Source organism: Bison bison, unplaced genomic scaffold, assembly GCF_000754665.1.
Source record: "Bison bison bison isolate TAMUID 2011002044 unplaced genomic scaffold, Bison_UMD1.0 scf7180017864472, whole genome shotgun sequence".
In the NCBI taxonomy this organism is placed as follows: Eukaryota; Metazoa; Chordata; class Mammalia; order Artiodactyla; family Bovidae; genus Bison; species Bison bison.
Window position 1 is genome coordinate 9,510,649 of NW_011495033.1, and position 12,050 is coordinate 9,522,698.

Genomic DNA, 12,050 nt, shown 5'->3' on the forward strand with positions numbered 1-12,050 from the left:
CGCCGCCATGTTGGACTGAAGGGACGCACGCTCCCAACGCTCTCCGTCTGCAAGTCTCGGCGGGAGCGTCTCGAGCCCCCAGTCTCTTGACCCAGCCCTTGGAACCTGAGGCGACGTGCGGCTCCCGGGGGAGGGTGTGTGAATCTGGGTGGGGGCGGAGGCCGCTACGCCATCGTAGGGGCGGGGGGAGCCCGTGATTAGAGCATCAGCCGGAGAGAATCGGTGCTTGTGGTTCTCCGCTTCGCCTCAGATCTTTCAGCGAGGCCTCAGGCCAGTCGTCTCGCCGTCTCGTCCCTCAGTTTCCCCATCCGTGAAGTGGAGCTGGGCCTTCCTGACTCACCCATTCATCAGGTGCGAGCCTTGATGCTCTGGGAGCCCTTTTTAAAAGGATGTTGCCTGACACGAAATCCTACATGTCGTCATTCATGTAGTAGCCTCCCGGATTCGAGTTGGGGGTGTTTGCATCTAATTCAGCTTCCAGTTCACCCTCCTCTGTCATCTTTTCAGACCCTCTAAAGTTGTCTCCTCACGAGCTTGAAAGTGAGCTTTGTCTATTATTAATGGGCTCGTGTAGATGCTTGTTGCATTTACGTTGAAGCAGACAAACGAAAGGAAACTCAGTCTTCCACCAAATGATAAATGATACACTTAAAATTATACAGGGACCCCCCGCCTCCCCGCCCCAGCCCCCCGACTCGTTGTGTGGAGGAGACAGGCCTTGGTCTCATCAGGACAGCCCATTTAGATCCTGCTAAAGCAGAATATATAGTCTGGGAGGTGGATCTGCTCTTTTTTTTTTTTTTAATTCAGACTTTAAACTTTTTATTTTGTATTGGCGTATAGCCGATTAGCAATGTTGTGGTAGTTTCAGGTGAACAGCAAAGGGACTCAGCCATAGATACACATATATCTATTCTCCCTCCAACCCAGATCTGCCCTTGATTTAGCACTCTTAGGTGCCGCACAGGGTCCTCTGTCGTTGGGTACATCACAGGCTGCAAAGACAGAAAGACAGACTCAGCTTTCCACTTAACTAGAAACCGTCACAAGAGTTAGATACTACTATTGAGGTGGAAAAGCAGAACACGTACCCGAAAGCCATGTGATTGGGATGAAAATGACTGCTGGCAGAGTGTTTTACATTTTTTTTTCCCAAGGGAGAACCTGTTGATAGTAAAAAAAAAAAAAACCAATCCCTTTTCTCCAAGTAATCCAGTTTTGCAGAAGGGTGGAAATGTGTGACAAAAAGAAAGCAGCGGGCTAAAAGGAGACCATGTTAGCAAGAATGGTTGGACCTGGGAATGAAGAACATTCCTTAGATTAACATGGATGTTAAGTCAGATCTTTTGGGGAAAGAGGCATTTACCTGTTGTAAGAGGGTATTAATTGCACAGAATTAACCTCTTTAATTCTTGCTCAAGTGAGAAGTAATTTCTTACCCCCAAGTAGATGTTGGGATACATTTAATTAGGTGCATAATTTGGAATGAAGTTCGGTAAAGTTCCACAGAAGTACATGTAAACACACTCTAAGGAGGGTGTGAAACCTCTCTATGATTTAAAAATGATTCTCCTACCTTCATGGAGAAATTTACCATTTCAGTGCATATAGTTCTCATTAGGAACTACTGACCTGTCTTATTTTTAATGTGATTATTGGTTTAAAACAGTGGCTTATTTTTGTAGGACTGGATAGCTTTTATGGAAAATTAAATTTTAGAGGTATACTGTTTGCAAAATCCATGATTTTCAGTATGTCATAATAGTGTGTGAGCTGGTTAATACATTAATACTGATCTTCAAAATCACCAAGACAGTACACATCCTTGTTGTTTTGTAATTTGAGTGTTTTTAATATTGAAATTGACTTTCATGTCAAAAAGAACTATTTAATAATTTGCTTGTTTCTACATTAAGTCAACTAAATTTAGAATTAAGTTCTACTTAGTGTTAGATAATATTTGTACATTTTGTAATTTGGGTATTAAAATAATACTTTTGACTTGGTATAAAAAAGGAATGATGTTTTTCACTTATTCTTGAATGTTTAAGTTAATAAATTTAACAGCAGACTCCCTCCTAAACAACTAATAACATTCAGTTTATGTAAATCCGTTAAACATTCCAAACTGTACTTAAAAATTTAGTAAATTGACTCAACCACTCTAGGTGCCTGACAAGACAGATTTATAAATCTAGTAAAATAAAGTGTGTACGTAATCAACAATTAAGTCAGAATTGTAAATATTGTGAGTCAGACTCTCAGATAAATATTAGTTGACACCTTTGAAGTTACAAGTCAAATCTGATATCACTTATACATATAAAAGCTACAAAGTCAAGATACTTTTTGGCAGTATGGCAGACTAAGATAACTTGCAAATATTCTGTCTACAAATAACTAAAAATGCGGGAACTTAACATAAAACAAAGGGTGGGCTTCTGCTGCCAGAAGTGAAGTAGAAGCCAGCATGGTAGGCATAGAGCTAACTTGCTGTTCCCGGAAGAGGGGGGTGTAGGTCACAGTATTCAGAGAGTTGGAGTTTATTGCTCAAGTAACTAAGCACAGGAGATGAAATATTGAGACCTTTAGAGCCTTGTAGTGGGAACTGAGACTTGCATAAAACCTGGATGTTTAAAATACTGTATCTTCAGTGAAAGAATGAACTAGGAAAAAACCTTTGTATCAGCATAGGAGATAACAAACCTGGGCCTTGAGTCTTTTTCCAAGAATTTGTAACCTGGGACCTGGCCTTTATAGTTCAGCGTATATTTAGACTAGTTATGAGGTCCAGGAAATCTCAAGCCAAGAAATTTAATGTAAAAGTTGGTTCTAGACTGGCAATAATAACCTTGGGGTTCTTAGTAGAAACAAATGAAAACCTTTTCTGAGGAAATTTCAGAGTGTGGGTCACTAGGAATTTTATGGGAAAACCTTGCAGTTCACAGTAATACATTGCAGAATTCTGGGAAACAGCTCACCAAAATGAGAGTGACAAATGGCATTTGAACCCCAAATTAGATGGTTTGGGCAAGCGTATTATAGGTTTAAAATTATTAAAAACTTAAAAAGAATCAGCCCTAAGACCAAGACTTGAGAAAAAGATAACATAGATTTGAAAAAGAACCAAGTGTAACTTCTAGAGGTGGAGAAAGTGGCTAAGTTGAATCGCAGATAGACCTAGCCAGAAGAAATAACTAGGGAGGTAGAAAATAGATGGGGTTTAATAATTACCCAGGATTCAGTTCAGAAGGTTAAAACGAAGAGTGAGAGATTAAGAAACATGGGAGGGACTGTCCCTGGTGGTCCCGTGGTTAAGACTTGGTGCTTCCAATGCAGAGGGTGTGGGTTTGATCCCTTGTCGGGTAAGATCCCACATGGTCTGGAGTGCAGTCAGAAAGTTTAAAAAAAAAACATGGAAAGTAGATTGGGAAGCTCTGACATACATCTGAGTTTGAGAAGGAGAAAATGGTAATTGATAGTTGAGCATTTTCCAAAATTGATGGATCAAGAAGCAGTAGTCTCAAACATGAGACATAAAAGTCAGTTCATACCCAGATACATAAATGTGAGACTACGGATTTATGAAATATCAGTAACAGACCTATCGGAAGAAATAGGGAAATGGTAAGATTGGTAGATTTCTTAAAAGTTTTAAGAAGCCGCTAAATAATGAAGTGATCTTTGAAGTTTAGAGGAAAAATAATGTATGACCTTGAATTTTTTATCCAAATAAAAGACAGTACCACTTTCAGGCCTTTACTGAAGGAATGCATAAAAAGAAATCCAGAAGGGAGGGGTAGGATGCAAAAAATATAGAGGAAATAAATGCAGTAGATAAAAAGTATTGACTGTATGGAATCTTGAAGATTAAAATGATTACATTTATAGAGTTTTTACAGTGGAAGCAAATGATACGGGAAAAAATGTGGAAGCAAAATAATAGATGAAGGCTGTAATTGGCATTTTAACATTAAAATTCTTATATTCTAGTGGAGGTTGAAGATCATTTTGAACTTTGCCAAAAATGGATGTTAAAATTGAACATAATCTTTAATGAATGGTAACTTATTGCTGCTGTAACTTATTACAAGAACAGAATTTGAGCATCTAAAGCAGTAGAGGGGGAAAGAGAGGAAAATCCAGTAGAAGGAAGTTGAGGAGTTGGGGAAAAAAAGACCCTGGTAAGTAGAGAGTCCAGTATAGGCTAGTAGTAATAAATAAATAGTAACAGTAGTGAAAATATGAAAACATCAATTGAGAGATTTTCCACATTGGGAAAAATTGATATAGATTTATGCTTTCAAAAATGATACAAAAAGTGAAAATGTTAGTCACTCAGTGATGTCTGACTCGACCCTGTGGACTAGCTGGCCAGGCTCCTCTGTCCAGGGGGTTATGCAGGCAAGAATACTGGAGTGGGTAAGCATTCCCTTCTCCAGGGGATCTTTCCAACCCAGGGATCGAACCATGAGCTTCTGCATTGTAGGCAGATTCTTTACCATCTGAGCCACCAGGGAAGATCACTAAAGCGTCAGAATAAGAACTGTTAAGAAATATAGAGATAGGAAAGACTAATCAGGCAAACATCAACCAAAAGGAAGATTGCTTAGTTACCAGTCAAAAGAAAGTTTGGACATTATTAGTGATAGTCTTCATGTAATGTTAAAAGGAAATTCACCAGGAAAGTGTAAATATGTACCTTTCTGTGCCTGACAGTATAGCCTCAAAATGTAGAAGCAAAAAAAAAGAGAAGAAGTTGACAAATACAGAGTGAGACAGGGAATTTTAAGTTTAAACATACTTCTCTGAGTAATTAATAGATCAGGTAGATGAAACAGTAGGAATAGGAATGATAGAATTAACAAGCATCTTACAGAATTCTTTGAACATTTAGAAAATGCAGTTCTTTTCAAGCACATAGGGGGCATTTATGAAAGTGAAAGTATTTACCAAGGGGAAAAGCAAAATCCTGACAAATACCCAGAATAGAGAAAATACCTTTTTCTGGCTGCAATGGAATATAATTAGAACCACAAAGAGTAACAAAACCCTGTACACTTAGAAGTAAAAGCACTTCTGAATAATTCATGGGCCCAGATATAAGGCTCAAGTGCCAAGTACTTAATAATGAGCAGTTGTTAGAAATGCCTTAGAATTTATTTTTTATCATACAGTTTATAAATTGATTTTCTCTGAATGTAAATCATCTATACTTTCTCAGTCAAGTATACTAAGGGATAGACTTGTTGGTCAATATGCTTATTTCTGTGTTCTAGAGTTTTAAAGTCAGCCAGCTAAAGAAGTCATAGTTAAACTTTCAGAGAGCAGAAGTGACTGGGTTACAAGCTCTAATACTTAATAGATTAGGGTTGTATACCATGTGTGCTGTGTACTTCTATAATTCTTGCCTGAGCCAAAGTATAATAAGATCTTGGGCTCTACTTTGTTGCTGGGAGAACCCACATCAGTGCCTTGGGATATAATTTAATCTAAAGCTTTATATCCCCAGTGTTTGTATATTTGTTTCACTCGTACACTCCGTCCTTCCACTGTAATCCTTTTTAGTTTCTGAATTGGTTGAAACTAATTTCCTTTGCCATTTGATAGAAGCATCTAGTATTTTAGATACATCTAGTCTTTGAGATGCATCTAATCTTTTTATGATCCAGGTAGATTCTATATTCTTTTCATATATTTCTTATTTGATTGTTAGCTACACATCTAGTCATTTTATTATTACAGGCTTGTGCATGCTAAGTCACTTCAGTCATGTTCAACTCTTTACAGCCCTGTAGACTGCAGCCCACCCGGCTCCTCTGTCCATTGAATTCTCCAGGCAAGAATACTGGAGTGGGTTGCCATGCCTCCTCCAGGGGATTTTCCCGAGCTAGGGATCAAACCCATGTCTCTTAACATCTCTTGCGTTGGCAGGCAGGTTCTTTACCACTAGCACCACCTGAGTATTATGGGCAGTGATGTGCAATTTTTTTCCACCTCGGTTAGCCACCAGGGAAGCCCAGGTCTTCTCTTTTCTAGTAGCTAAGTCATGTCCGACTCCTGTGATGATGCTGTGGACTGTAGCCCACCGGGCTTCTCTGTCCATTTGATTTCCCAGGGAAGAGTACTAGAGTGGGTTGCCATTGCATTCTCCAAGGGATCTTCCCCACCCAGGGGTCTAACCCGCAACTCTTGCATTGGCAGGTGGATTCTTGACCACTGTGCCACATGGGAAGCCCCAATTCTTCTCTTACTCATCACTAATAAAGTTAGGTCATTCATTTGAATCTGAGGAGAATCCCAGTGGATATATACTAATTGGCCAAGTCCCTGAAAACTTTGATGAAGTTGGAGTTAAACAGCTGACTTAGCTTTTTACCAAGTCTTCAGAGATCTTATTGTTTCTACTGACAGCCAGAGCAGTTCAGTCCAAGCCAAGGGAATGGTGTATATTCTTAGAGTGTGTATTTTCTTTTCTTTTTAATCCTGATTAGTTTTAACAGATGTCTTTTTGTATATAAAGATAGTATAGTTTGAGCTTTTGAGTTTTTGTTAAAAGGATGGATTTTTCACTGATTGTTTCTCATTTATTTACTTGGTTTTTGTGACATCAGGACATATTTGTAGAGTGGTTGTTTTCAGAGATATTACTGTAAATAGCCAGTACTGTTGACACAGATTTTTCCTTGCACTATATTTTTAACTTCTAGTTTTCCTTTCTGTAGTTACTTTTTATAATATTTTCTTATCACATTTCATCTGTAAGAGCTAAAGTCAGCGTTTGCAGGAAGCCTACTTTTAAATAAGATTAAACATTCTTTTTATGTGTTTTAGATTCTGGAAGTTACGGTCAGTCTGGGGGTGAACAGCAAAGGTAAAGTATATGCACGTTTCAATAATACCATGAATGAGTAGAACTGAGAAAAAAAGATATATTTAGTCAGGTGTCCCTCTTGAGATTTGGTATCTTGACGTCTTAAAGAGTTAAATATTAGCTTGTTAAGGGGAAAGAGTTGGCCTAGGTACCTAGGTGCTATAAAATATTTTTCTTTTTTTAAAAGGCTGTTTGAATCAGTAAATATAGATGCCCCCTAGAGATTAAAACAAATCTCACAGGTATTGTAAAGATTGTTTTCTTTAAGAAAGTTTTCAGCAGAAATCATTATTAAAAGGATTTAAGCAGTTGAACTATAACAGCTTCTTAGAAAAAACATTTTTTGGATGTATACATTATGCTAACATGTTTCTGGAGTGGATTTTCTTGAAGTGCTATGATAGAAGTGTTTGGTATTTTTAAAAGGCTCCTTGCCATGCTCACAATAAAAAGTCTGTTTTTATGTGAATACATTCACATGTAGTAGGATTCTCTTGCTTACTAGAAATACAGCCTTCAGCTCATACTATAAATGTTTTGCAGGTCAGTGTGAGATTTTCAGGAGAGCTTCTCAGATATCATCTGTCATCAAGTTTTAAGCTTAATGAAAACAAAACTGATTTGACTTTTTTATTCTCATAGGATAGACCCTTGTAGTAGGCAACTGGCAAATGTTTATTCAATGAAATATATTTTATAAAGTTAAATTCTTTTAGTACTTGATAGCTCTAAACTAATAATTTATTTGGCAGGTGTTTTTATTTTCCTTTGGCATATATTCAGAAAGTTTATTTCTGACTTGTTAAAGCTTATATACAATAACATTAAAGTTCAGATCTGAGGAAGCTACATGTTTTCATTCAGTCAAAAACTATGCCAGGCTGTGATGTACCACTGAGGGTACAATACACTTTTACTCTGTGATAGTGGTCTGAAGATGTACATACTTTTATTACTGAGGCACTAAAAACTGGACATTTAGTGCCACACTGTGGCTCTTCTAGGATCTTAGAGGCAAGTTAAGGTAAATGGTAGGAAGAAATTAATCTGTCAGAGCACAGTTAAATTGATTGAAGCTCTAACTTAGAGTTTGTTTTTTTTTTTCACTGTACATATTTATGGGTCTTGCTACCATGTAGTCATTCCTCTCTATCCCCAGCCTCCCACCTACCCAAGCATAATTCTCTTGGGATTTTTTAGCTCTGGTGGTAAAGTTTTTTTTTTTTTTTTTGCACAATAAGTGTATTTTTATTTATTTTTATCTTGGGCAGCGTTGGGTCTTAGGTGTGGTGAAGTTTTTTTTGTGGGAGATTGTCAAAGCAAAACTTCTGGTGATTGACATTCAAGAGGTCTCGGAACGACTTCATTTATGCTTTTGACAGTCTTTGGTTACCACCTTTCAATTTAGACCCTAAGAGGTAGGCAGATTGACCATTTTTCAGGAAAAAAGCTTGTATTTGAGTTGAAAGTTGAAAACAAGGATAGAGTTCTTTAAGCTTTTAAATTCTAGCACGTATCTTTCAAGTAGTACGTCTTTCTTTTACAGTTATTCTACCTATGGAAATCAAAGCAGCCAAGGTTATGGACAAGCACCACAAGTAGGTTAAATATAAATTGAGTTCTTTATAAATAGTTTTAATCTTAAATATGCAATGAAACTTGTATTTATCTAAATTTCAGAGCTATTCTGGCTATGGACAAACTACTGAGTCTTCATATGGACAGAACTATAGCGGCTACTCCAGTTATGGACAAAGCCAATCAGGTTGGACTGATTTGTTAAATTTACTGTTTTAGAAGTTAAAAAATCAGAACCTTTCCTAAATGTGTATCCATTCAATCTTTAGGTTATTCACAGTCCTACAGTGGTTATGAGAATCAAAAGCAGAGCTCATACAGCCAGCAGTCTTACAATAACCAGGGACAGCAAAATGTGGAATCATCAGGAGGGTAAGGAAACAGTAGAATGCTGAGGTGGTGTTGGGAAGTGAAAAGAACACTTTGGGTGTTAAACAGTTTTCACCAAAAAGTCCTTGCTTTAAACATTTTTTTCAGAAAAGTGTAGATGAAGTATGAATTTCATAGTTTTGTGTTATAAAGAATGTGGAAATTGTCAGTTGATATTTTGTTCTTTTCATGTGTTACTTATAAAATTAGTTCAGCTCTAAATGAATGCACGTGATTTAAATGTTAAAAAGTAAAATTTGGACCTCTGCTTTATGCCTGAGATGAAATAAAAAAGCTGCCTGTGTTTACTTACCAATGTTTACTTTTTATTTCAATTTTATTTTTTAACCATTTTAATGTCTTACCTTTTCAGGGACAAAAATATTAAAGAAAAAGTGCCAAAAACTATCCACATATTTCAGATACGTTAAAAAATGTTTTAATTGTTAATATAGGTAGGTGAATATTAGCAATTTTACAGGTCTTTTTTTTTTTTTTTTTAGTAATTTTTGGATTTGAGGGGCCTGTCCTTGTTATTAATTTTAATAATAGCAACTTTTTTTTACTGTGCTTTACAGTTTGTGAAATGCTTTTGCATTCCCTAATGTAATTGGGAATGCACTATGAGATAGTACCAGTAATTATCAAAAGTGAAGAGAAGTTGTTAAGATTATATAGCCTTCCAGGTTACACAGCTAAAAAGTGAGATAGAAATTGAGGTCACTAGTATTTTTTTATCTCTGCAGGAAAGAAATTATTCAAAAGAAATTATTATAAGTGAAATTCAGTTAAATAAAAGCATTGGGGAAGAAATTAGGAAAAGATTTATGAGATCACATTTATCAGTCTTAATAGATAGGAGAGTGCTTTGAAAAGTAGAAATGGAATACAGGCATAGGGAATACTATTCCCAAAAGCATGTTACGTTAGCAGGTTCTTCAGGTCCTATTGGTTAGTTTTAAATTTAAGGAGAATCTTTTTATAAGGATACATTTTTGGAAATGAGACATCTAAGTGTGGACCAAAGAGAAATGTTAGATTTGGTTTAAATCATTCTCAAGGACATTCTAGGATTCTTGACCATTGTTGTCATGTGCTTTGGATAGGGAGTTGGGGAACATACTGATCTTTATTAGGTGTTTTGATCACTTGATGCAGAATAAGATGTGACTGTTAAGATAGGAGGCCATTTTTGTTCCCACTCCCCCCCCTCCCCTTTTTTTTTAAAGTAACTCAAAACATTAGAACTCAAATCCAATGAACACTCCCATCCTGAGAGCAGGTAATTAATAACCATATTGCTCAGAACCTGCTTAGAATCTTTTTTTTAATTGCCAGAGATAATAAAGCAGTTTTCTTTGATACTTAGACTTCTTTTCAGTTAAAAAGTGGCATCACAAAGCAAGTTCCTTCTACTCAGCAGACTAAAAATTTGATTTAATTGCTAGTTTCTAATAGCAATATTTTGTACTATTGGACATGCTTGCTGCTGCTGCTGCTACTGCTGCTAAGTCGCTTCAGTCATGTCTGACTCTGTGCGACACCATAGACGGCAGCCCACCAGGTGCTCCCATCCCTGGGATTTTCCAGGCAAGAACACTGGAGTGGGTTGCCATTTCCTTCTCCAATGCATGAAGGTGAAAAGAGAAAGTGAAGTTGCTCCGTCGTGTCTGACTCTTAGCAACCCTATGGACTGCAGCCCACCAGGCTCCTCCATCCATGGGATTTTCCAGGCAAGAGTACTGGAGTGGGGTGCCATTGCCTTCTCCGATATGATTAGAAGAGTATACTATGCTTAGAAGAGTATACTAATGATAAGGTTCTAAAGATAAGAAAGTAGTCCCCAAAATATTAAATATGATTTTCTTCTCTATAGTTTTCGAAAGTGTGTGATTTTTCTCATAATGCGACACCTCTTCAGTGATAGTAGAATTATTGTTTGAAAGTCATTCCATTGGTGATAAGATTCTCTAGATACAAAAACTAGATGATTCTCACCAGAAAAGAGTAGTAAATGTGGTTGAGGTCTTATAGCAATCACTCAGTTGGTTTAACTACAGTAAACAGTCCTGTAAAGTCACTTAAGTTGTTGATCTCTGTTTTAGCCAAGGTGGAAGAGCACCTTCATATGACCAGTCAGACTATGGTCAACAAGATTCATATGACCAGCAGTCAGGCTATGATCAACATCAAGGCTCTTATGATGAGCAGTCAAATTACGATCAGCAGCATGATTCCTATAATCAAAACCAGCAGTCCTACCATTCACAAAGGGAAAATTACAGCCACCACACACAAGGTGAGATATGCTGACCTCTTTTTTATTTTTTTGGTTGTATTTTCTTTTCTTTTCTTTTAATATAAATTTATTTATTTTAATTGGAGGCTAATTACTTTATAATATTGTATTGGTTTTGCCATACATAACATGAATCCGCCACTCTTATTTTTTTTTTAACCTTCAGAGAATTGTTTGTGTATTGAACTTTGTTTTGAAAGACCCAATACAAATTATAGATTTCAACTGTAAAAATTTGGAGTGACCTTGAACATATGTTCTTTCTCATATCCATCAAAGTTAGTTTCTTAGATTGATATTTCTGAACTTCTTGGAGACTCCAAATGGTCACGTGGTGTTTTTTTTTTTTGGTGGCTAATTAAAAAATTTTCTTTGTTGTCTCAATAAAGTGATCAGTTGACAGTGCTGCTACTGCCATTTTTTTTTGTTTTAATTTGAAAATTTTGTATTTTTTGACTGCACCATGAGGCATGTGGAATCTTAGGTTTCTAACCAGGGATTGAAACCTTTCCCCCCTCAGTGGAAACACGGAACCTTAACCAGTGTACCACAACAGGAAAGTTCACACTATTAGTTCTTTTTTTGGTGGTGGTGCTGTATGTGATTTGAGAAAATTATGACCCTATATTAACCTTCTCTAACATCATACCACTTTATCTTTACTGTGGTATTGAAGAATCTGACCAGCCATAAAAATGAATTGCTTCAAGGGCAAAGGTCCTGCCTTACTCATTTTTATACCTGCTTAATAAATATTTGTTGACTAGTTGAATGAATGACTTAGCAACTGATTAAAATAGAAAGTTCATTCACTAAATACCTTATTCAGTGCATATATTCACTACTATTTCTCAGTTTGAAAATCTGGTTATTCCCTATCTGTGTTTTATTTACATTCAGATTTTTTTGACTTGAAAAAAAGTAGCTTTT

The 12,050-nt window shown here is 36.6% G+C and overlaps 1 protein-coding gene across 1 annotated transcript in view; it reads left to right on the top strand.

Moving 5' to 3' along the window:
• Positions 1-12,050, top strand: part of TAF15 (TAF15 RNA polymerase II, TATA box binding protein (TBP)-associated factor, 68kDa) — a 30,013-nt gene that overhangs the window by 328 nt on the left and 17,635 nt on the right. Inside the window, exons 2-6 of the mRNA XM_010861511.1 lie at positions 6,835-6,874; positions 8,421-8,472; positions 8,555-8,639; positions 8,722-8,824; positions 10,927-11,120. Coding sequence (XP_010859813.1) covers positions 6,835-6,874; positions 8,421-8,472; positions 8,555-8,639; positions 8,722-8,824; positions 10,927-11,120 — 474 coding nt within the window. The remainder of the gene's footprint in view (positions 1-6,834; positions 6,875-8,420; positions 8,473-8,554; positions 8,640-8,721; positions 8,825-10,926; positions 11,121-12,050) is intronic.